Below are 25296 nucleotides of genomic sequence, written 5' to 3'. Positions count from 1 at the left end.
GATTTGATACTTAATTCCAAAATGCGACTAAAGAGGCCATGACAGTACCACTGTATCGTAAATCTTTATTAAAAACTCCTACTACAATTCAAAGCACTACATTTGTTTCATTACTGTACCTCGGGATCACAGATGGCCATATTGCCTTTTCATGAATCTGTGTGTGTGCATGTGTGCTTGTTGCAGGCTCGTAGCCAGGCGGGGTTCGAGGGGTTCGTTCGAACCCCCCCTCCCGTCCCCCACCCCCACTCGAACTCCCCTACACTGGGCCAACAATGAAAATAACTGTCAGATAGCAGTCGTTTGAAGCAATTCATTTCCATTTATGTTAAGAATGGGGAGCAACAGACAAACAATTAAGGACAGCAACAGACTCACAGCAAACTCATAATGTATAAAATATGTCTAAATTAAAATATTTGAAGTGTGTTCGTGTATTTGGGGACGTTGGAATAGGGAGCCAAATGAAGTCCACTTTCGGGGGAAAAAGATCCCCCCCTACCACAAGGCTGGCTACGGGCCTGTTGTGTGTGTGCGTGTGTTTGTTTGTGTGTGTGTGTGTGTGTGTGTGTGTGTGTGTGTGTGTGTGTGTGTGTTTGTGTGTGTGCACGCCACGCGTGCGTGTGTAAGTGTGTGTGTGCATGTGTGTGTGCGCGTCTGTGTGCTGCCTTGCTCATTGCTCTTGCACTGTATGTGTGTGTGTGTCCTGTCAGGTACATGGTGGAGGGGAGTGAAGGGGACAGTCGTCTGGTGTGCCAGCCCCTGCAGCAGTTTGTGCGGAGTGTGGGGGCCAGGACCGCCGCCCCGGGGGGAGGCTCTGTCTCTGCGGCTGTGGCTGCCATGGTAACCAAATTACCCAATCCATCTTTTCTTTTTTTAAAACTTTATTTTTTAAAGCTTTGTTGGGCCTTTATTTTTGTGACAGGACAGTCAGGACAGACAGGAAGACCGTGCGGAGAGAGAGACAGAGAAGGGTCGTCAAAGGACCCGGGCCGGAATCAAATCCAGGTCACCGGTTTAGCAGTGCCGTGCCCCACCGCTTGAGCCATGGCAGGGCCCATTAAGAAAAGGACACATTAAGAAAAAATAAACTTACATGAAACATAGTATCAGGGGAAAAAAGTCCTTATCCGTAAGGGCCAGTAGCACAGTGCCCAGGGGCCCCAACCATTTACAGCCAGTTAGGGGGCACCACACAAGACACAAACTTTACAAAAACATGAACGTCAACTGTCAGCGAATGGTCAGTGCTCATTTCAAACCAGAGATGAGCTCACTCCTTCAACCCAAGTGCTCCAGTTCAGGGCATTGATTATCCAGACCAAAAATGAATTACAAAGAAACTAATGTGGTCTGGTAAAGCCAGGCTATGCTTGACTTTGTCCTCCCTGCATATCGTGTGTCTATGGGGGCAATTGTGGGTGTCGTGGTGGGGCAAATGACCTTGATCTGTGTGTATATGCTTGACCTTGACCTCTCTGCATATTGTGCCTCCAGGGGGCAGCTCTGGGTGCCATGGTGGGGCAGATGACGTACGGCAAGAGGCAGTTTGAGAACCTGGATGGCATCATGAGGCGCCTGATCCCCCCTTTCCACCAGGCCATGAACGAACTACTGGACATGGTGGACGCAGACTCCTCCGCCTTCAACTCATACATGGTGGGAGTGGTGTGTGTGTGTGTGTGTGTGTGTGTGTGTGTGTGTGTGTGTGTGTGTGTGTGTGTGTGTGTGTGTGTGTGTGTGTGTGTGTGTGTGTGTGTGTGTGTGTGTGTGAGTGAGAGAGAGAGGCAGAGTCTTTTTCTTTCCTATCCTGCTTGGCTGTTATGGCTTGTACAAACAGTATACTAAAACCAGCCCATGGTATCATGTTGGTGCTGTTTTACATATCTTTTTAAAGAACATCTTGTGTTGCATTGTGCATCTGATGAAAGAAGGACGTGTGTGTGTGTGTGCACGTGCATGCACGCAGGGCTGTCGACAGTGGAGGGACAAACGGGTCAGTTGTCTCAGGCCCAGCGACAGAGGGAACCGAGAATTTGGACCACATTACATTCTATTTATTGAGTGGGGGGCCCTTTCATATGCTTTTGTTCCGGGCTCAATCAGTGTTGTCACTGTGGCCCAGTGTGTGTGTGTGTGTGTGTGTGTGTGTGTGTGTGTGTGTGTGTGTGTGTGTGTGTGTGTGTGTGTGTGTGTGTGTGTGTGTGTGTGTGTGTGTTATTTAATCGTGGTGTAGAATGGTAATGTGACTGACACTATGATTCATAGTGCTACATCGTTGTATTAGCCCAGGTCACTATCAAAAATAAAGCGGTTGGTACTAGTTGGTATGACATGACAAGTGGAAAAGAACATAGTTAGCATTTTTCAATGTTGAAGTTTTTGTCGTTGAAGTGGTTGTCCTAAAACATTGATAAGAATTCTGAGGTGAAAGGGGTGTGTCTCTTCAATTAAAAGCATGCCAGTGTGGTAAGATAGACATGCCATTGGTGTTGGTGAAACTGCCATTTGAACTTGAAGTGATAATGCATTGTAGTTATCCACACACGGCGCTCTCCCAAGTTGTTGGCGCATCTCTAAAGTAGTTAATACAATGTAGGAAAATAGGTCGCACTCAGTCTTCTTCTTTCTTTTCTTTCCTTTCCTTTATTGTTCATCCATTACAGGGTCAGACAGAGTGTGATATTTTCTGCAAGTGATAATGCATAATATTGACTAAATATGCAGATGACTAAATAACATGTGTAACTTGCTCTTCTGTTGCAAGCTGACAAATTCAATGGATCTTTCATGACATGTTGTCCTGAGTTCCTTACGATGATTTCTTGAGGCCTTGTCGTGCTGGTTTTGTCATTTCTTGTTGTGTCATTTTCTTTCATTTCAGGCAGCGTTGAAATTGCCCAAGAGTAGCCCAGAGGAAGTGAAAAGGTAAAAATGCATCACAAACAACCCACTTAAAGGTGCTTTGTGTAATATGTTTTAGTATTTTATTTCCAGAATTCAAGCAAATTCAAAGTATTCATTATGACTGGGAAAATTGCTCTTTTCATACATGAAAAGGGGGATCTTCTCCATGGTCTGCCATTTCCAGAATTTCCAGAATTTCCAGAAATAGACATTTTTAGCTGCAAATCTTACTGTACCTTAGTCATACAAGTAAATATTTGTTTTTGTAAATATTAATGAAAAGATCAAATTTGGCAGTAGACAGCAGTTTCAATGAGCAGCATAGTTGCAATACCTACTCTGTCCACCATCCTACACAATGAGTGCAACTTTACAGTAATACATGGGAAATATGACAGATAACACACAAGGGTAACATAGACACAATAGAAGGTTAGTATAATAGAGAATATGTAGAGCTCTTTTCCAAAATGAGATATATCCATTTTATAGAATGTTGGGAAATTTACATTTTTGTATTGGGCTTTCCGTTGAATTGCATTGCAAAATGCATTTTATAGAGGTTTAAAAAGTATGTTCTGAAAACATTTGAATGGCAAGAATTCACACATAGATTATAGGACTTCTTAACAGTCAATTCCAATATTAAAATGCGAAAAGTCAAAAATAGTGGATATAGCGTTTTGGAAAAGAGCTCTTCATATACTAAGTAAACACAATAGGCAATCCGTAGCAAGGGAAACATACACAAATAAGGCACAAAAAGGCACTATTGCATTCAGTTTACAATTCTATTTGGCCTGTACAATCCACTGTTTTGAGGTTAGGCTAACAGAGGAAGGGAGGGGGGGAGAGAGAGAGAGAGAGAGAGAGAGAGAGAGAGAGAGAGACAGAGAGAGAGAGAGTGTGTTAGCATGTCGCGACAGGAGGGGTGAAGGGTCGAGGGAAACGATCTGGTTTCCATTGGCCATTGATGGCCGGCCATGGTAGCCATGGAAGACAAGACGGGATCATAGGTCTCACCTGTGACCAATCAGACACTCCTGTCACCCCCATCAGCGAATCAGATTCTCCTGATTACTTAAAGTGTAACAAGCCGCCTATGCTTCGCAAGCAGGGCCGGAAAAATGCACAGACAAGATATGTCTGCAGCTTGGCGGGGGGTGGGGGGGGTTTCCAGCATCCTGTAGCCTTGGGGCCCCAGCCCATCTTAATCCGGCCCTGTTCACAAGGCCCAAAGCAGCAAACGTAGACAGCTAATTATAGATGAAGGTCACATGCAGGTGGGAGGTGTTCAAAAACATGCCAAAGATACCTAAGAAACATGCACACACACACACACACACACACACACACACACACACACACACACACACACACACACACACACACACACACACACACACACACACACACACACACATGCGCGTGTACACTTCAGTCACATGACATTGTGTTACATTTTCTTGGTTTGATAGACACATTAATCACATCACTGCAATCATGCAACTGGTTCTCCTGCATTACATTGGCACCTGTTGTGTGTATGTTTGTGACTGAGAGTGTTTTTCTCTCCCATCCTGCTTGGCTATACCTGATGGGCTTGTTTGACATACAGTGTGCCAAAACCAACCCATGGCCATGGGCACTTTTTGGTGCTGTGGCGCCACCAGAAAGTTTGGGCCCCATGAAAGATTCATATTTTAGGCCCCCTTAAGGGCTCCTTTAAGTGCTGTCAGTGCTTGGGTCCTTAGAATCTGTAACACATTTCCCCCCCTAGCTGCACCCATGGCTGTTGTACACATAATATTTTTAGAACATCTTGAGTTGCATTGTGCATCTGACAGAAATTAGTTGGAATTGCTCCAAATTCATAGTTTACCCAAACCTAACTTTTTTACCACTACACCCCTGTACTTTTTCAAGCAAAATGTCCTCACCCTTAGATCTTTGTTAGAGCTATCCAAGCTTTCGGCCAACAGACCTTCAACCGACATTCATTGTTGTACTAGAAATGTACTGCTCCTTTCATGTCTGGCACCTGGGCACCTGGGGCAGCCATGGCTTGGAGGTCGTCTTTAGATCAGAGGGTTGGGGGTTCGAATCCCAACCTTACCTGTCTCTACACCTCCATCTATGGCTGAAGTGCTCATGAGCAAGGCACCTTACCCCACATTGCTCCAGGGACTGTAAATAACTGTACTGTAAGTCGCATTGGATAAAAGCTTCAGCTAAGTGTAATGTAATGTAATTTGCAGTGGTGTGCATTGGCACTGCCCTCACGATTCGATTCGATTACGATTACGATTCGGGAGGTAGCGATTCGATTAGATTCGATTCAATTCTACAATGCATTGCAATGCATTACATTTCTACTGAAAGCAAAGCAAATGTTTCATCAGTCATGATGAGGCAATACAAGTAGTCAGATACTGAGCAACATTTTATTGGCTGTTTTCTGTATCAGTCTTGCAGTCTTCAATGCTTTGAAGTGCTTTTATTTAATTTAACATTCACTTGCTCCTGAAATTTCCATGGAAGTAATTGAAATTTAAAAAATGTACCGCATCGATTCTGGATCTTGAAGCATTGAATTGAATTGTCCATGCCCCGCATTGCATTGCATTGCCGAATCGATTATTGTTGACACCACTAGTAATTTGAATTGTGAGTGTGGCGTAACCTGTTCAAGTTAATACTATGTTATTATATGGTTGTGACGTCATCTGTCGAATGCTCCATTCATTTCAACGGGGCTCCCCAACGTTCGGACGTCTGTTATTTTTCGATAACGGACGGGTTGGTCTATAACAGACCGCTGTCAATGGCAACAAGACTTTTCACTGCTAAAGCGACTTTTCAACAAGACTCTAATCAGCTGCTGTGATATACAGCACCCGTTGTCCTGGCTACCGCTGTCAATGGCAACAAGACGTTCACTGCTAAAGCCACTGGCTTGTATACAAGTCAGTGGCTAAAGCGAATGTTTCATATCACTCCACAGGGGGTCCGGTCTTTTGTCACTCTAATCAGCTGCTGTGATAGACAACACCTGTTGTCCTGGCTACCTAGCTGTTGCCTAGCGGTGTTCCACAACGGCACTGTTTTGTTTTGCGCAGCAACAATCTTAACATTAAATAGGTCTAAAGAAATGTCCCCGCCATGTGTGAATCATTTAAGTATATCCATATATACTCCGCGTCGGGGTCTAAAGATTCTCTCTGTCGTGCTGCTATTCCACGGTAGTGACCTTCTCGCCGAACGTTAACCCTTACTTAATACTATGTTAATACCTGTTGCCTATAACTGACCCTATGCCCATGCCGTCCTCTGTCAGGAGGGAGGCCGCCATGCAAGACGGCCTGAAGAAAGCCGTGGGGGTGCCCTTGTCCCTGGCCGAGCGCGTCACCCAGCTCTGGGCCCCCCTCAAGGAGATGGTGACCCATGGCAACGTGGCTTGCAAGTCCGACGCACAGGTGAGTGGCAAGGATGGCAAGGATGTCACCTGGTGTCATGACGATATGAGCTACCGTCAAGCTGAGCCATGGAGCCATTACAGCACACCACAGCAGCACCTCAAGGGGTTAGTGATTCTCAAACTGTGGGCCGGGGCCCACTGGCTGGCCCTGAAGGTATTCCACGTGGGCCTTCAAATAATTTTCTAAAACTCAATATCATCATTTTGTCTGTGTTGCTGTTGATTTATTTGGGTTTTATTGTTTATTGGCTTAGTGGTGGGCCTCGAACCTCTGTGAAAATTTCAAGTGGGCCCCAAGTTGGAAAAGATTAGGGACCCCTGGTTAGGGTTTGGGCTACGTATTTTTAAGAAACATAACCTAATTTCGGAACCTCATGTAGATGAAGAAGCCCATCTTGACAAAACTCCGGACGTCAAACTGAGCTGACGGTCAACGGGTCAGTTGTCAAGGCGACAGGTGAAATGGAAAACACACCTGAGAGGGAGAGAGACATCAGAACCCGTGGGTTAGAACTGGGCGCCATGCTAGGTCATGTTAGAAACCCAAAACAGAGGAACGCAAACATCAGAACCATTAGCACTGCTGACATAGTGGGAAACCGCAAAGAGTCGCAATGAATGAGACCGCTTGGCCAAAAAATGAGCAAGCCAGCTTTTCTTCTTGTCATGATGTGTGATTGTGTGTGTATGTGTGTGTGTGTGAGGGGGGTATCATTGTGTCATGAACATGTCATGAACCTACTGCTTGATATCTACTGAAATGTAAAAGCGTTCTTCACATTTGAGTTTCTCTTTTACTTCAGACAAGTAAAAGTTTTATCTTTTACCTGACATGTTTCGACGGTATAACTTCCTTCTTTGTCAGAGGTTCACTGAGTCACTGGGTCACTGTTCACTGTCCCTCTGATGAAGACAGAAATTATACCGTCAAAGCATGTCAGTTAAAAGATACAACTTTCACATGTCTGAAGTAAAAGAAAAACTCAAATGTGATTTAAACAGTTAGACATAATAAACATTATACATATATTAAAGCGTTCTTGTTTACCCGTTGTTCTTGTTTCCATGGTGACTAGGTAGCGGCTAAGGCCCTGGAGACGGCTGTGTTTGGAGCCTACTACAATGTCATCATCAACCTCAAAGACATCACAGATGAGGCCTTCAAAAACACAGTAAGGGACTTTGCTGTAACTCAAAATTTCCCCTTCACTACATTATGCTGGGACTCAAATGTCCCCTTGCAGGGGTCGGGATTGGGAACCTATGTCTCGAGGGCCGTTTGTTTTATCCGGCCCCCGGTTTAATTTCAATGTTATGCAGCTTCACATGAAATATGACATATTTTGTAAAGGAATCTTAGAAAATGCATTTGCAATATAATTAAGTTATATTCAGGGGACTTAGAGAAGATGGGGTCTGTTTTAAAGGTGTCTGCCTTCAATATACATGTAGGCCTAAAAGTGCAGGGGGAAATCCTGGTTTGTGTTCATAGTATGGCCCTTGGAAGACTTTTACGGCCCTTGGATGAATTTGAAGTGGCCCATCGAATGAAAAAGGCACCCCACCCCTGCCTTAGGATCTCTTCACAGTATGATAAAGCAGTAGTCCCATTTGCCTGTCCAAGTACAAGTTAGAAATTATAAGGGACCGTTCGTTATTTATTTTTGGGGTCACCGGAAGAAAATAGGGGAGGGTCGTATCATTTTTTTCATTGCTGCGGGGAGGGTAATCAAAGTTTTTTAAGCTCGCTAGGGGAGGGTCATCCAAAACTGTTTGGCCCATTTATTACAAAAAGCATTCCAAAGTAGCCTACCTTGTTTGTTGTATGTTTCAATGTAACATAGCCTCAGAAACGGCCCTTTCGCTAAGCAGCATTGGTCAATCAACGTCAAAAATAAGTTAGAATAAGACTTCTTAAGTCTTAAAAATTCTTAAGGAGGGTCATGCATTTTTTGACGGCGTCACGGGGAGGGTCATCAAAGTTTTGAAGCTCACTAGGGGAGGGTCATGCAAAATTTGACGATCAAAGGTGGTCATCCTCCGACGACCCCGAAAATAACTAACGAACAGTCCCTAATATCTAGTGGACAAAATGATGACTCTCAGGTACACATGTGTTGTTTGTGCCTGAGAAAGCACTAAAAGGACTATGAAATAGGCGGCTGTGCTTACAATTAATAATACTGTAATTACAATACATAAACAATAAAATAATGATGAAATAGGCACCTTATGGTTACAAAGCTGACTGCAGGACTGCAGCTGAATTCCTTTCCTTTTCTGTGTTGAAACAAATGCGGACATGCCTTTTTAATCGAACACTGTCGGGAGAGTGAAATGAACATGTGTAATGAACAGCCAGTAAAAGCTGTTGGACATCGTGCTGTAAGAGACATTCTGCTGTGTTAATTCAACACTTAGAAAAATGGACCAAGAAAAGCATCTCATCTGTGCTGCTCTGGTGTCTTCTCTTCATTCAAGAGAACCTGTCTCTCTACCGTTATGCACCAGATGACAAAACAGAAGCGTGTGGAACCCTTTTTTGTTTACACATTATTGTACATCGCAAAAAACATATTGCAGACATTTGAGTACAATCAGTCTTCACACACACACACACACACACACACACACACACACACACACACACACACACACACACACACACACACACACACACACACACACACCAGCAGCAGTGGTTGACCTCATGACCTTTGGTTGACCTCATGACCTCTTGACCTTTGTCTAGAGGTCAAGGTCAAGGTAAACGTCATCATCCCCCAGGGGGAAACTCAAGTAGTCAACATTGTCAAGTGGTCAGTGGTCAGTGTGCTGATGACCTCTGCATGAAAGTGAGTGACCCCTGATGGTAATGTAATGACTTTGTCACTGTGTGTGTGTGTGTGTGTGTGTGTGTGTGTGTGTGTGTGTGTGTGTGTGCGTATGTGCGCACGTGTGTGCGTGTGTGTGTGTGTGCGTGCGTGCGTGTGTGCGTGCGTGTGTGTGTGTCCGCAGACTCATGCGAGGGCGACAGCTCTGTTGAAGGAGGCCCAGGAGAGCGCCAGGGGAGTCCTGGAGGCAGCAGACGCACGACCATAGAGGAGGAGAAGGACTGGTGATAGGAGGAGAGGAGAGGAGAGGAGAGGAGAGGAGAGAAGAGGAGAGGAGAGGAGAGGAGAGGAGAGGAGAGGAAAGGAGAGGAGAGGAGAGGAGAGGAGGAGGACAGGAGAGGTGGAGGACTGGCGAGAGGAGAGGAGAGGAGAGGTGGAGGACTGGTGATAGGAGGAGAGGGGAGGAGAGGTGGATGACAGGTGAGAGGCGGAGAGAATAAAAAGAGGGGATGGCCGTAGAGAGTAGACGATAGGAGAAGAAGACGACAAGAGAGGGAAGAGGAGGGAGGGGGAGGGACAGGCCTAACCGCACAAATAGATCAAGTGCAACATGAGTGAGGCGAGCGACGGAAGTAATTGACTTTGTATTGAGTTGTGCGACAAAAGCGATTCTGGAGACTAGAGGCGATTCGCGCAACGAGAGCGACAGTTTGAAGTTGAAATCCTTTCAACTTTCTATGACGCGGTTCGGCGACTAGCCGCGACAGCCAATGACTGTATAGAGGTCAGTGACCACAGCCAATGGGAATGTTTGGATGCTTTGCCTTCTGCCTGTACGGACATACTCTAGTCTCTTCAATCACTCGTATCGCTTGCTGCTGCACTCTGTCGCTTGAATCGCATCGCGCCTGGTCTATTCATGCGGTAAGAGGTAACGGGAGGCAAGAGACACGACGAGACGAGACGAGAAGCGAGACACGACGAGAGGCGATGAGGACAACAGGGCCAGGGTGACAAGAGTGACAGGGCCTCTGATTCGGCACGTGCGACTGAGATGACGTGACCTCTGAACTCTACCCGCTGACCCCGGCCTTCTGCCCCAGTCGACCCCACCCCACCCTGCCTCACCCCGGGGCCAGTAGCGTGTGTCTTCCACAAGCCCTCTTTTCCACTGCTCAATTAAACATCATCACTCATGTTACAGCACACTCGCCTACGTGATGTCTCCTTTCCCCTCCTCCTCCTCCTTGCCACCGTGTGTGTGTGTGTGTGTGTGTGGTCAGTTATGTGACGTCTCCCTTCCCTTGTCTGTGTGTGTGTGTGTGTGTGTGTGTGTGTGTGTGTGGTTTTGTATGTGTGTGTGTGTGTGTGTGTGTGTGTGTGTGTGTGGTTTTGTATGTGTGTGTGTGTGTGTGTGTGGTTTTGTATGTATTTGTGTGTGCGTGTGCGTGTGTGTGTGTCATGTGCGTGTGCGTGTGCGTGTGCGTGTGTGTGTGTCATGTGCGTGTGCGTGTGTGTGTGTGGTTTTACGTGTGTGCGTGTGTGCGTGTGTGTGTGCTATGTGATGTTTCCCTTTCTCTGGCGCTTGACAGACACCTGCCACTGTTGGGTTACTGTGGCTGAGTTGAATAACACTGCGGTATATGTGTGCATAATACGTATCTGTGTGCACACAGGGTTTGTGTTTGCACACAGGGTGTGTGTCTGTGTGTGTGTGGGTATGTGTGTGTGTCTATGTGTGGTGTGTGTGTATGTGTGTGTGTGTGGGTGTGTTGTGTGTTACTAGCTCTCTAAGCTTGTTAGGGGACTGTGGTGGAGACGTCTGGAAAAACAGGTGTCAATAAGACGAGCACACACACGCACACACACACACACACACACATACACACACAGGCGATAAAAAGAAACGCACCACACTTTGATCTTTATGTTTCTTCCTGTGTCAAACATGCACACACACACACACACACACACACACACACACACACACACACACACACACACACACACACACACACACACACACACACACACACACACACACACAATGGACACACCTTCAAATCTCTCTCTCACGCACATACACATGCTCAGGGTTTGCATGGATGATTGCACACACACACACACACACACACACACACACACACACACACACACACACACACACACACACACACACACACACACACACACACACACACACACACAAATAATTGCCAGTTTATGAGGGTGTGGATGCCTGAATGACACATATCCAAATAGTCCTATCATAAGAGCCCTGCCCAGTACAGTCCAGGGCCAGCCCCACCCCCTACTCCACCCAAGGATGGGTTACTGAACAGGCCTATCCGGCCCAGGCCCAAGGGCCCAAGAGCCAAGGGGGCCCTGCAGCTCAGGCCTCTATAGTTTCTTTCTCATAGGGCGTTAAAAATGTTAAGCACTTTTTAACAACTGTATTTTCACATTTTCTTGGGGGACAAATCCCCAGAACCCCCAATAATATAGACAGGCATGCCGACAGCTTTTGCTGGGCCCAGGCCAAAATCACCTGAAAGGGCCCCCTACCAAATAGATGCAATGTAATGGGGACCCAATTTCTGGACCCCCTATCTCCCTGGGCACGGGACAACAAACCGGTTGGTCCCCCCTGTCGGCGGGCCTGAATATAGGGTCTACAACATCTAGCCTACACCGTTTTTTTTCTTTTTTTTTCTGTAAACCAACGATGCTCATGGAAAGGAGGGGCCTTCCTTATTGTCTGGCCCAGGGGCCCATGAAGTCATAATCTGTCCCTGACTCCACCTCAATATAATAACAGCAGAGAAGAGAACTGAGATGAATTCATACATCACACACCTGTCACTCTGAGAGACAACAACATTGCCACATTGTCATACGTAAGTATAACTCCATACTCATCTCATCGCTGCTGCACTTGGGACATAGATACAGTTTGTAGTTAGGCTATGCACATTTAACCCTTAGCGCAGATCCTATATTACAGTATAACCTTACTGTCACCAAAATTGTAATGGCTATGTCTTAATCTCTTTCTTAAGGCACTATGTATTGCCATAGCAATGTTGTTATGATGTAGTTGAGTGTCTTCAGCAAATAGTGAATAGGCCTGTTGACGGGCCCTTCTGCAGTAAGGGGTTACTGCCCTCCTTTTTTTTTGTTAATATGGTTTTTTTAGTACTTTAAACCCCAAATTACTCTTTTATTACAACTTGTAACTAGCTGAGATGTTTCAGAAAATAATGCAGATTTTCAGAAGACAGGACACCTAAATTGGAAAATGATTAATTGAAAAATAATTGGCAAACAGCATCTTTACTAATGTAAATGACTTTGCAGAGGCATAAACATCCGGTATTGAACAGCAGCTATTGATACAAAACATGTTTTCAAGAATAGAAGGCATTTATAAGAAATATGATTTATTGATGCAAAAACTATGTGAAAAGGAATAGTGTGTGATAAAATATACCAGGTAAAAAGAAAAAAAACTGAAATGTACAGTTTCTCAGTGACGCACAGTGATGGGCAAGATGAATTCATTAGTTACGATCCAGTGCCACATATTCCAAATGACTTGGTTTTACTTCACTTTACCCATGCAATTCTGCCAGGTGATTGGCTGGTTGAATGATCACCTGATTGAAGTAGATGGATAAAACAAGGCAATTCGGAATATATCCCCAGATTGTAACTAATGGATTCATTTTGCCCATCAGCAGTGTGACACACAGGTTTGAAATTTCAGAGACAAGAGAAAGGTGTGTTCTCAACTGTGTGTATGTCAGGTGACATAACTGGCAATTATATTCCCATCTTCCCCATACCCATCTGACTGGTTCTGCATGGCTGACATAATACATGTATCTGTCCTCTCCCATACAGGTCAGGCCACACTAGGATACAGACATGTTCAGCTCTAGCTCGGGTAAGGACACCATAAACAACAATATTATATGAGTTAGGTTATACACTTTATGTTATATACTTTATAATTGTATATTTATTGGTATTTAAGTATTGCTCAATTATATTCTGAATATGCTATAGTATCATACTATGTTATTATTATTGTTACTATTATTGATAGATTCACACACACACACACACACACACACACACACACACACACACACACACACACACACACACACACACACACACACACACACACAATTGTGATGATGTTGTCAGATGCCTCCGTGTGTATTGTAGGCCTATTTAAGACATTTTATATACTGTACTGTATGTCTACGATGATGTCTCTCTCTCTCTCTCTCTGTGTGATAGATGGTGGGACCCATCCGTCAGGATTTGACCTGAACCTGAGTGACGCTATGGGGGGCCCCAAGCCTGACGAGGGAAGGCCCCGTGACGACTGTCACTTCGGAGACCGCGACCATGTAGACCGTGACCATGGCGACAGGCCCCACGATGACCCCCGCGATGATCGCCGCGAACGAAGACACAGCGGCGACCATAGCGACGACGATCACCATCGCCGCGAGCGTAGACACAGTGGTGAGCGTGATGATGACAAACATCGCCGTGAACGAAGACACAGCGGCGACCATGATGATCACCATCGTCGTGAACGAAGACACAGCGGTAGTGATGACGATGATCATCATCGTGAGCGAAGGCACGGGCGAGACCACAGCGGTGGCCGAGGTGACAGGCGTGACCACAGCGGTGGTCGAGGTGACAGGCGTGACCACAGCGGTGGGCGAGGTGACAGGCGTGACCACAGCGATGGGCGTGGTGACAGGCGAGACCACAGCGATGGGCGTGGTGACAGGCGAGACCACAGCGGTGGCCGTGGTGACAGTGGCGGCAGTGGTAGTGACGGGGAGGGGGGTCGGCGTCACGGCAGGCACAGGCGCCACAGCGGGGGTGGGGGTGGCAGTGGTAGTGATGGGGAGGGGGGTCGCCATGGTCGTCACGGTGACCACGGTCGCCATGGCCACGGGCGGGGTCATGGGCATGGGCGTGGCCGTGGGAGGGGAGGTCACTGGTAGAGATCATGCCAAAGAATTGTCTGGTAGAGTAAGATACATCAAGCTCGTACTTTTCCGGGGATGCATGTGATGTCAGGTGAAGGCCCCTTTAGGAGACCTTCGGTTAGGAGACCTTTGGAGACTTGAGGTTGAGAATAAAAGGAGTTCCCTTAGAGCTGTAGATGGCGGTAGTGCACATTTTGTGCAAGCCACCACCAAACCAATTTTGTTCTTGTTAGAATGTGCCATGTGTTGCCTTTAAATCTCAATAAATATTGTTGATGGGAAATATCATTTTAGTACGTTTGTATTCTTTTACATCGGATGGCAGAATTTTGAAGACAAACAGTAGAAGGTACCCAAGCTGTATCTTCCTTTGCAAATACACATCACAATGTAAAGACCTCAGAACGCAGGGGGTACATTCCAATAATGCAGACTCCCACACACTGACTCCTCAGCTTGTGCTTGTGGCCTTGCGTTCGCTGCGCCCCACCCAGTGGAGAAAACAAAAAAGTTTCCCTGCTATCGGCTTAGCCACAACAACGTTTGTGGGAATATTCTTTGTTCACATCCCGATTGCAAATGAGAAAATTACATTAGAATGGTGTTTTTGCGAGATATTGAAATACATTTATGTCATCAGTGACATCATCATGAGGCCACAAGCAGGTTAGGGAGCAAGGGAGGACGGGTGTCCGCATATTGGGAAGATCCCAGGGTGAAAGCCAAACTACACCCCTCCCATCACCTCCATCCTTTTCTGTGGCCTTAATCCTTAGGAGGCAGTTTAGTTGTTCGACTTGTACATCTAGTTGAGTGTTGATTTTCGCAGCACTTGAGAGATAGTTCCACATGGTGGCAGCAGTGAGTAGTGATGCAGGTGCAGGAAGAGGAAATAGAAAAACTTTTACCTGGGGTGGATTCCAATATGCAGACTTCAGTCCTCCCTTGCTCACTTGCCTGCTTGTGAACTCGTGAGGACGTCACTGATGACAGAAAATTAATTCAATATCTTGCAAAAGCATAGTTCTAATGTAATTTTCTCATTTGCAATTGGGATGGTGAATGAAAAACAGTCACCCAAAAGTTGTTGTAGCTGGGCTGACACCGGGGAATCTTTATTGTTTCTCCACAGAGGTGGGGCATCAGCAAAACGTGAGGCCACAAGCACAAGTGGAGGATGGGAGTGCGCATATTGGAATGTGCTCCAGGAATCTGAGGTTGGTTCAGTAGTGGGCCTGAACCAGGTTAAGTTAAATCTTGAGGTAGTGGTACCCATCTAATAGAAGAGCCCAGAGTCCTCATTTTCTTAACTCTGCCTGTGCAGAGTGTCTACTAGCAGGTTTACCGCTTCCTGTAGGTTAACTAAGCCTGGTCTATCAGTTAATCTGGTAAAGCCCAGGGCCATTGCAATGGGGGGGTTAAGAGGGATAGAGTCACCACGTCCCCATGTATGTCGTGAGCACACACACTTTCTTCTAAAAAACGTTTTCTGTATGTTAAGAAAATCAGTTATAAAACATATGCTTCAATATCCCCAAAACATTACATGAGCCACCTTAACGCCACAAAAGTTGAAACCAGCATTGTTTACGAAACATGAAGTTTGTGACCTGGCCAAAGCGACATGACAGTAATAGTGTCCTCAGGTGTGACATTCAGGGGACCTTGAGGTGGCATTTGTGCTACAGTGCTTTCACTGTCCACACCGTATTGTCATGTCCACACAGGCCGGCGCCACCTTGATTAGTAAACACGAGGGGAGAGGGCAAGATATGGTGAACAGGGGCCTATACTAAGAAGCAGAGTCAGGAGTAAACCAGGTGAAGTTAAGAGGTAAATCATCTAATGGAAGAGCCTGGAGTCCTCATTTTCTAAACGGATAACTTCTGTCAATTTTCAATATGCTGTTGTATTGCCCACGCTACCCTTGACTTGTCAGTACCCGGCGATGCTGCATTTTTCGACTCAGCCCTTTCCGAGATCTGAGCTATTCTATAGTGGGGGCAGACTTTGTTTACATTAAAAACTTTCTTAACATCGGTCTACTCCAAATGTTATCCCAAAAGGTATCGCTATTTGCTAGTTGTCTACTGATGTTGCCTTTTGGATGTTATTGGGAATAAATCAAGATGTTTTTTTTTAAATGTAAACAAATGCCTGCTCCCATTACAATGACCATGATCTCGGTTGGGTTTTTTGTATTTTTTTTAGAGAGTGGCCCAAATATTTAGAGGGAGCTGTAAAAAATGCCTTTGCCTGTTTTTAGGTCCCAGTTTATTCCTGGATTTCTCTCACACTGGGCAACGTTTCTGCAAAGAATAATCCAACATACAGTTTGCTTGGTTAAAAAATCACTCATTTGGATTTTATATGTGACACCTGTTGTACGGACAGTGAATGTCTGTCCTGACTGGAAACCGAGACGTCCCCATGGCAACGAGGACAATGATTGATGGGTGGCGCCTCAGAGAGAGTTGTGACCCTGTGCATGTAAACAACCCTGTCAGGTGACCGCGCACACACACACACACACACACACACGCACGCACACACACACCTTAGAAAGACAGATGAGAGAATCTTGACATCGCATAGGTCATTACAAGAGCTCTTTACTCTGACTAACTGTATGGTATAATATGGCATACACCTTTCTGGCAGACAGGTAAACAGTCACAATCATTAGTCTTTCTTTGAACTTCACTTTACCCTGTGAATGCACAGCGTTATAAATGTGTTGTTACAAGAATGGCAATGACTGAGTCGTAAGTGCATTACTTATGGGCCCCTATATTATGTCGTAGTACTAGTGTAGTACTATGGTTATTAACCTTTCAATGACTATTACAGTGTGTTTTTACCCTAGTAAAATAAAGGAGAAATAAAAAAATAAATAAATACAGTGTGCCTCAGATGGTACGGCGTGCATTATGGGGCTACAAGATGTAATAGGCCTCAGTTTGTCATGGTTTGTCACTGTCTGTGAACATCATCATTCACCCAGGACAAGTTATCCATGTTATGAATATCATTGTTTCGCCCCCTTGAGAACAAACCATGAGTGATGTCTGAAGGAAGGCTTGTAGTGGCCTGAAATGTTACACTTCAATACAATGGATTAAAAAGGGAGTTCATGGGTGTGTGAGTGTGTGTGTGTGTGTGTGGTCATCATTGTCTTTACTCTATGAAATGACACAAAGCAGAACTCGCTTTTTATTATTCAAGTGGTTAACTTATTGCAACCAGGTGTCCATACCATTTCCATAAACTCCCAAATTTCCATTTGACCACGCACTTATGTCTCCGACCAGAGGTGTATAAAGTAAAAGTACTCTTTCTGATGTAATTACAACACCAGTATGCTGTTCATAGCTTACACAACAGTTATTCCACTGTACCCCGCGTTGCAAGAGTATGTTCACTCTGTATATTTCTGTCTGTGAGGTGACCCTCAGGACATCCCAGAGTAAAACAAAAAACCTTACATACACCAAAAGCCTGTATTCTTCGACTGTTTAGTCAAAAGACAGGACAACAAGAGCAAACTCACTGCTCTGTGCCCCCCCCCCCTTAAGTGGGTTACAAGATGGCCAGCACACTTGATAACTGGGTAATGTTAAAAAATGACCAGGCTGGCCCTGCCGTGGCGCAAACGGTGGGGCACTGAACTGTTACGCCGGGGACCCGGGTTAGATTCCAGCCAGAGGTCATTTCCCGATCCTTACCCACCTTTCTCCCACTTGCTTCCTGTCACCATCATACTGTCCTATCTAATAAAGGAAAATGCCTCTTATAAATAGCCTATTAAAAAAAAAAAAAAAAAAAAAAGGTCCAAGCCAACCAAGACAGCACAGTGACCAACTGCAACAAAAGAGACAGCGCTGTGGCCATAGTTCAGCAATTAGGCTACTGAGAAGCAAACTGGAGCGCAGCTCAGGGGGAGGAATGCACCGCCACCGGCACCCGCCTTTGAACTTGGACTGTATTTACAAGACAAACAACAGGACGAGGGCAGCAGGCTACGGGAATGGGGGCGCACTCACTCTGACAGTCCACACACATGCACATGTACGCGCACACACGCACGCAGAGAGAGAGAGAGAGAGAGAGAGAGAGAGAGAGAGAGAGAGAGAGAGAGAGAGAGAGAGAGAGAGAGAGAGAGAGAGAGAGAGAGAGAGAGAGAGAGCAGAACAGGGGAAACAGTCATAAAACAAAGTGCCAATGATTGAGAAATTAAATGAAATTGATAAGAAAATAGATTAAATTACATTTCTACTATGGCATACATACGTATGAATATCATCATCCATCCATCCATTTTTGGTTGAGATGGGCCTCAAAACCAGTGTAATAACATCATAACAAAAGGTTAATCAAAAGACAAGCCAAATATCAATTGGTGATGAAGTAGGCTACCAACATCATCAGGTGTTAGTCAAAGTCTCTCTGCCCGCCTCTCCAGGTCTTTTTTGTTTGATGGTAAGCGACCAAAACTGCTGTCAATGTCAATGAGATTTTGACTGTTGTTTGTCGGTTACAACCTTTTTTAAACAGACAGCAAAATATCAAATCCGTGTAGGTTAGGCTAGTCTGTGTCAATGTAAGGAATGTCCCCAAACCGCCTGTCCAGCTCTTTCCACTGCTGCATGGCCATGGCCATGATCTCCTCGGCCATCCTCTGGGCAAAATCCATCAGCGCCAGGTTACCGACGGGAGGAGAAGAAAGCGCTTCTTCTTCCGTTACCTGAGGTAATCCGCTCTCGTATTCACGCCACTCCAACAAGGCAGTGCTCTCGTCCACTACGGGGTCCACCAAAGCAACCACAGCCTCGTTCGTGTCTTGTTCACAGCAGTAGTCCACCACAGACAGTTGTCCGTGCTTTGATTTACAGCACCCCATGGTGGGATTATTTAATGATCCATTTAAGAAATGGTAAGTTTGATGTAAACTTTGGTCGAGTCCAGGGGCACCAGGTTCGGTCCAATGATGTGTCCAACAGGAAAACAGCATGCAGTGGCTCTGGTCTTGCGATTAGCCCCAGGTGATATGAAATTGCACTTCAACCGGTCACTACAGACAAGAATATAACGGGCACATAAAAATACACCTTTACGCGCATGCGTAATTGCTAGGCTCCTCTTCATTCGTCAATCCTGGGCCGCTGGGTTGTTTTTGTAGTAGTATTTAGGATTAAATACTATTTTGCCTTTCTATAGCGTAGTTCCTTTGTGTCCCATTACTCAAACTAGCAATGCATGACTACGTTGCATTTACTCACCAGCTCCTTTTGTTCTCAAATATACAGCACAGACTCCGAACTGCGACTGAAGGACGCACTGCTGGTGTGAGAATATCAAAAAGCCAATCTCAGTTTCTAAACTAAACTCTGCACGAGTAACACACTACTCTGAACACCTCCACTCCAAATCATGGCACGAATTCTGTAGAATAGTAGCACCCTCTATCGGTAGGATGGCACCACTCCACTGGGTGAAGTGCAAAGCAAACACTGGCAGGCAATGTTTTGTTTTGTTTTGTTTTGTTTTCTTTCATATATTTCTTCTTCCATATGAAGCAGTACATGTTATATATCACATAATACGACAAAATATTTGACTATAGGTTAAATAATACTAGCCTATTTACAATATCAACATAGCAATAATTCATGACCATGACAATTATTGACATTCAAAGGGAAAGTTCCATAAAGGATGAGTTAAAAACTTTGCGGTCACAATTTCCAATAGGGAAAAGTATTATTATGAATTATATATTTTCAGAGCTATTGTAAAAAATACGACAATGAAAGAATATCCTTTACTTTGATGCCTTATTCGGCTATGTTTGTTAGGTCACATATTTTGATACATCTGATATTATTTCGGCCAATCATATGATTTGACGACATATCAAGGAAGTAGTGGTATAAATTTGTTCGTTGTGCAACACTCCCTTCTTTTCCTAGCTGTCGCAGGCGAACCGGGGGTGAGGGAACCACCACAACCATCACACACACACAGGCACCCACACAAACCCACTTCTAACCTGCCGAAGTAATATAGTACTATAGCCACAATGCCCTTGCTCGTGTACCTGAGTTTCTTATGCGCGCTTGGAGCGACCTGTTTGGGCAATTCCACCACACCTCAGCCTGTGACGACAGAGGAGGACCCCGAGCAGTGCTCCACATGCGAATTCAGGCACCAGAGCAAGCTGATGCGGCTGCACACCATCAAGTCCCAGATCTTGAGCATCCTCCGCCTGGAGCAGGCTCCGAACATCAGCCGGGACATGATCAAGCAGCTCCTGCCCAAAGCGCCACCTTTACAGGAGCTCTTGAGCCAGTACGACCTGCAGCTCGAGGATAAGGAGGTTGCCACAGCCGACGATGGGGAACTCGCCACAACTGAAACCATCATCACCATGGCCACCGAGCGTAAGTTTTACGCACTGGGTATATATCCATCACTTACAGATTGCATGGGATTTGTTGTTTATTTGCTTTTGTACATACACTGGGCACTAATTGCACGAAGAAAGCAACGAGATGCAAGTATACACTGGCCGTTATTTGTAGTTTGTACTGGCGCAGCGTACGTGCGTAAAAGTGAGGGGGAAATATGGATGTGCGTAAAAGATCTTCCATCCTCCAGTCATAATTATAAGGCAGTGTGCGGGTGCATATGCTACCCCTTGTCAGAACCTAGGCTACATTTTTTTGTATTATTTTTGCTGTTTTTACTTTTTATCCTAATATTGTGTTGTCTCTCTGGACAATCAGTTGATTTATTCTTACTCGGTTTCACAGCTCAATCAATCGTCCAAATAAACGGGCTGCCCAGATGCTGTTTATTCTCCCTCAGCCCAAAGATACTGACCAACAACATATTAAAGGCTCAGTTGTGGATATACCTCCGACCTACTGCGGAAGCCGGCACGGTCTTCCTACAGATATCGCGCCTGAAACCCCCGTCTGAGGGCAGCACAAGGACGATCATCAGGTCTCTGAAAATCGAGGTAGATGCTGAGACCAGCTCCTGGCAAAGCATCGAAATGAACCAGCTGCTCATCTCGTGGCTCAAGCAGCCAGACACTAATATGGGTATCGAAATCAAGGCGTTTGATTCCAACGGAGAGGACCTAGCCGTTACCTCTGCAGAATCTGGATCCGAAGGACTGGTAAGACGCCCATTTATGTCTCTAGAACTAATACCATGAAGGACAAATGTGTGTGTTTAATGCTTTCTTTCAGAGATTTTGTGCGTAAATCTGTAATTATTTAAAGACGGTGTGCGTAAATATTCCATGATGGGATCAATGATACGTGCGCAATTATTTCTTGCAAGGGTGCGTGCATAACTCTTTGAAGTAGTTTTGTGAAAGGCACAGAGACAAGGTGCGCACATCCCCGTCTCATAGATCTCGTCATCCTGTTTTTAATTTCTGTATTTCCAGAAGCCTTTCATGGAGGTTAAAATAACGGAGACGCCGAAGCGCTCCAAACGGGATACGGGTCTCGACTGTGACGAGCACTCCCCAGAGTCCCGTTGCTGCCGCTACCCTCTCACAGTGGACTTTGAAGACTTTGGCTGGGACTGGATTATCGCCCCGAAGCGGTACAAAGCCAACTATTGCTCCGGGGAGTGCGAATACATGCACCTGCAGAAATACCCGCACACGCACCTGGTGAACAAGGCTAGCCCGCGGGGCACCGCCGGTCCCTGTTGCACGCCCACTAAGATGTCACCGATCAACATGCTCTACTTCAATCGAATGGAGCAGATTATCTACGGAAAGATCCCTTCAATGGTGGTGGACGTATGCGGCTGCTCCTAAACCCCTATCTGGTGACTGTGTCCTAATGGAGGAAAATGACTTTGACTGACCAAATGTCAAGTAACTGACATTATATTGAAAGATGCAAATGTATAATACATAAAAAAAACCACACACTCTCTTCTTCATCAACCCAACTCTTAAGAAGACAGTACTCAACCTATCACATTATGTTACAGAAATGTATGCGTAAAATGATCTATCTAGGCCTACAACATGTAATAATTATTACTTCATTTGGCAGGAAGGAATGTTTATTGTCACTTTAATTAAAGGGCAACATTTTTGATATTATAAACAGCATGCAGATATGTGAATAATCGAGACGAACACAAATGACCTCCTTTCCCTTCTCCCGAGTCTCCTACTGTGACATCTGGCCGACCTAGTTTGCTGTGTACAAGGAGTTGAATAAGTAGGCCTCTGTGCAAGTGCCGTGCCCCAAAGTGCCTCGTCTCCCCCGATAACCCCAAAACAACATGCAATGTCTGGTGCCGCTCTCACCATGCGGACGCGTAAACAAGGTCGGTGCGCTTTGATTCAAACGACGCGGACCTGGCCGCGGTCCCTCTGGGTTGTTTTGTGCTCATGTCGTGCTCTTGTCAGGCCACGTCCTCTGTAGGCCAGGGGACCTCTCTCCGAGGACACGCGGACATGTGCAACAACAGATGTTTCCCATTTGGATACGTCTCCAAAAAGTGACAGTAATCTCACAACATCAACGTCTCCGGGCAACTTCAAAGGCGACCGTAACGCGAATCGGACACGGACAGACAGGAGGCAGAAAACAACTGCGTAGAACTTTTCGTGACAGGAAGTCCAGTTGCTTACAATTTAGCTATTTTTGGTACCATGACATGGATGAATGAAAATCTAAACATCTTGCGAGAATTTAGCGTAATGAAACCCTTACCTTTTCGTGCGCTCCCTAATCTGGAAAGACACTTGACATTTGTTAGCCCTAACCTTTTGTTTTCGTGCAGGGCTCATGGTCTGCTCTGAATGACGTGATTGCCTCGAGATAGAGAGCGAGTCTTTTCAAGGTCAACAAGTGCGTCTGAACTTCAGCTCAAAAATTGTAAGACTCGATTGTAATGACTCGTCACTTCTCGAAAATATATTTCGCAATGCAGAATGAGCGCTCAGAGGGCAGGGAGAGAACATAGTTGTACACTGAACTTGGAACATTGGCGAACATCATGATTCCAACTGTTAAAGGAGCAAGACTGTTCCCTTCCAGCAGCCAAAGACAACCAAGTCTTCAGAAATGGTGTTGTTTAAGAAAATATTAAGGCAATGACTTGCACAGTGAACATGCACAGTCAGCTTAAAGAGATCTGAGGGGGTAAAAGATGAGCGTGAATGTACCACAATTTTGTAGGGTTCAGTGATTTTCTGTATAGGTTGAAGTCAAAATGCAATTATTAAGTGTATACCTATCACACAAATTGAGAACCAATAGTGGTTTACTAATGGCTTACAGATATTAATGGGGAGGGGCGGTGGGTCATTTCGCCTGGAAAACACAAGATCATGCCACATTTTAAGTACCCAGGGGCAGAGCCAAAAGTACACAAAACATTAAGTTTAGCATATTCACCATTTCCACCCTGTGTTTCACGGATGACGTTGCAGGTAGCTAACATTCTCCATGGACTCTCCAGACTCATAGAAGTCACATCTGCTCTGTTTGAACAGGCTCTCCTGTGAAAAGCAGGGTCACTGCTAAGGTTTTGGAGACCCTAAGCGTAACTGATCAGGAGCCCATCCTCATAATTAAATAATAATAATAACAATAATAATAATATATAAACTAATAAATACAAGCATAGGTTTAAAGTGCAAGAAAGTCCTTGTGCACAACACTTCAGCTGTCCAGGTGCAGGTGTAAGGCAGGAAAAGGTGATCAATACGAAAAGTTCATAAACACCACACACTGGATACTGTTCTTTTTTTCTCTTTATTTTTTTGTAGCGAAGTTTGCTACAAAAAATAAAAAGGCAAAAAAGAACAGTATCCAGTGTGCGGTGTTTATGAACTTTTCACAAGTATATGTTTGTAATGTAATTCAATATTTTTTTTATTATCTAAATTTAAGAGGCCCCAATTTTGGGGGCATAGTGGTTGGTGCCCCAAACACTGGTTGGTGCCCTAAGCACTCTGTGTACTCTGCTTATGTCTAGCGGCAGCCCTGGTGAAAAGCACAGGGCGCCAATGGTCGATTTGCCAATCTTAATCTTCTCTGGCACATGCCAATCATGTTCCACACCATTGTGCCCCATGTGTGTATATTGGACCTTCATGCCCCCTCATGGAGTCTGTTCATAACCATTTGAGAAGCAAAATATGTAGCCTACATCACTAACCTGATGAAGCTCATTTTACAGGGAGCTGACAGTGCATGTACCTGCTTGCACAAAAGAGGTGACAATCCCACTGTTGGCTTGTAACCCTCCTGTGGCCCCTTCCATGGGTGAATTCCAACTTCCGTCCTCCCTTGCTAAGTTGCCTCCTCGTGGCCTTGTGATGACGTCACCGACAACAGCATTGCATTTCAATATCTAGCAAATGCTCAATTCTAATGTAATTTTCTCATTTGCAAACTGGATGGTGGATGAAGAACAGTCCCCCAAAAATTGTTGTGGCTAGGCTGACAGAGGGGAAACTTAATTGTTTTCTCCAGAGGCCGGGCATCAGCAAACGCAAGGGCACAAGCACAGAGCGAGGACGGAGTTCGCATATTGGCGTGTACCCCACATGTCTCCTGGTATCTCCTTCATGCTCTGGAGTGAACACTGTGGTGGGAGACACATGACGTTCTTGCCACAGCATTGCACTGATGTGCAATCTTGGATGATAAGCGGTGGGGTCTTTCTAATATCCTTACTACTGTCCTCCCTTGCTCCCTAACCTGCTTGTGGCCTCATGATGAAGGATAGAGGTGATAGATGATAGAGGTGTATTTCAATATCTGGCAAAAGCGTAATCCTAATGTCATCTCTCATTTGCAATCGGTATGGTGAATGAAGAACAGTACCCCAAAAGTTGTTGAAGTGAAAGTGAAAGCCTGATTGGGAAACTTCAACTCCCATTGTCATTGTGACACAGCACTCCATAGCACACAAGTGTTCACTGCACACTATGAAATTGCATTTATGCCTCACCCGCGCAAGGGGGCAGCCCCCAATGGCGCTCAAAAGGGAGCAGTGCGGTGGG

General features: G+C 45.3%; 3 protein-coding genes across 3 annotated transcripts in view; 2 read left to right on the top strand and 1 right to left on the bottom strand.

Annotated features, from left to right (window-relative positions):
• ftcd (formimidoyltransferase cyclodeaminase) overlaps positions 1-9555 on the top strand; it is a 16852-nt gene extending 7297 nt beyond the window's left edge. The window contains exons 9-14 of the mRNA XM_063211740.1: positions 714-843; positions 1498-1659; positions 2885-2928; positions 6245-6383; positions 7462-7557; positions 9404-9555. Of these exons, the coding sequence (XP_063067810.1) occupies positions 714-843; positions 1498-1659; positions 2885-2928; positions 6245-6383; positions 7462-7557; positions 9404-9487 (655 nt within the window). The 3' untranslated portion in view covers positions 9488-9555. The remainder of the gene's footprint in view (positions 1-713; positions 844-1497; positions 1660-2884; positions 2929-6244; positions 6384-7461; positions 7558-9403) is intronic.
• Positions 9556-18825: 9270 nt separating this feature from the next.
• LOC134459485 (small membrane A-kinase anchor protein-like) lies at positions 18826-19140 on the bottom strand. Its single transcript, XM_063211852.1, has one exon. It carries the CDS (start codon positions 19138-19140, stop codon positions 18826-18828), a length of 315 nt encoding a protein of 104 aa, XP_063067922.1.
• Positions 19141-20206: 1066 nt separating this feature from the next.
• Positions 20207-22430, top strand: mstna (myostatin a). The gene is made up of 3 exons (XM_063211738.1): positions 20207-20680; positions 21053-21423; positions 21700-22430. The coding sequence occupies exons 1-3, from the start codon at positions 20320-20322 to the stop codon at positions 22078-22080; spliced, it is 1113 nt and encodes a 370-aa protein (XP_063067808.1). The 5' UTR covers positions 20207-20319; the 3' UTR covers positions 22081-22430.
• The last annotated feature ends 2866 nt before the right edge of the window (positions 22431-25296 follow it).

Source organism: Engraulis encrasicolus, chromosome 12 (genome assembly GCF_034702125.1).
Source record: "Engraulis encrasicolus isolate BLACKSEA-1 chromosome 12, IST_EnEncr_1.0, whole genome shotgun sequence".
Classification (NCBI taxonomy): Eukaryota; Metazoa; Chordata; class Actinopteri; order Clupeiformes; family Engraulidae; genus Engraulis; species Engraulis encrasicolus.
This window is presented reverse-complemented; position numbering and strand designations above follow the sequence as displayed.

Excerpts from the sequence above, each read along its gene's own strand:
- mstna (XM_063211738.1), top strand. The coding sequence starts at position 20,320 with ATGCCCTTGCTCGTGTACCTGAGTTTCTTATGCGCGCTTGGAGCGACC. Across the intron at positions 20,681-21,052 it reads CATCACCATGGCCACCGAGC|CTCAATCAATCGTCCAAATA; the intron begins GTAAGTTTTACG and ends TCGGTTTCACAG. Across the intron at positions 21,424-21,699 it reads AATCTGGATCCGAAGGACTG|AAGCCTTTCATGGAGGTTAA; the intron begins GTAAGACGCCCA and ends CTGTATTTCCAG.
- LOC134459485 (XM_063211852.1), bottom strand. The coding sequence starts at position 19,140 with ATGGGGTGCTGTAAATCAAAGCACGGACAACTGTCTGTGGTGGACTAC.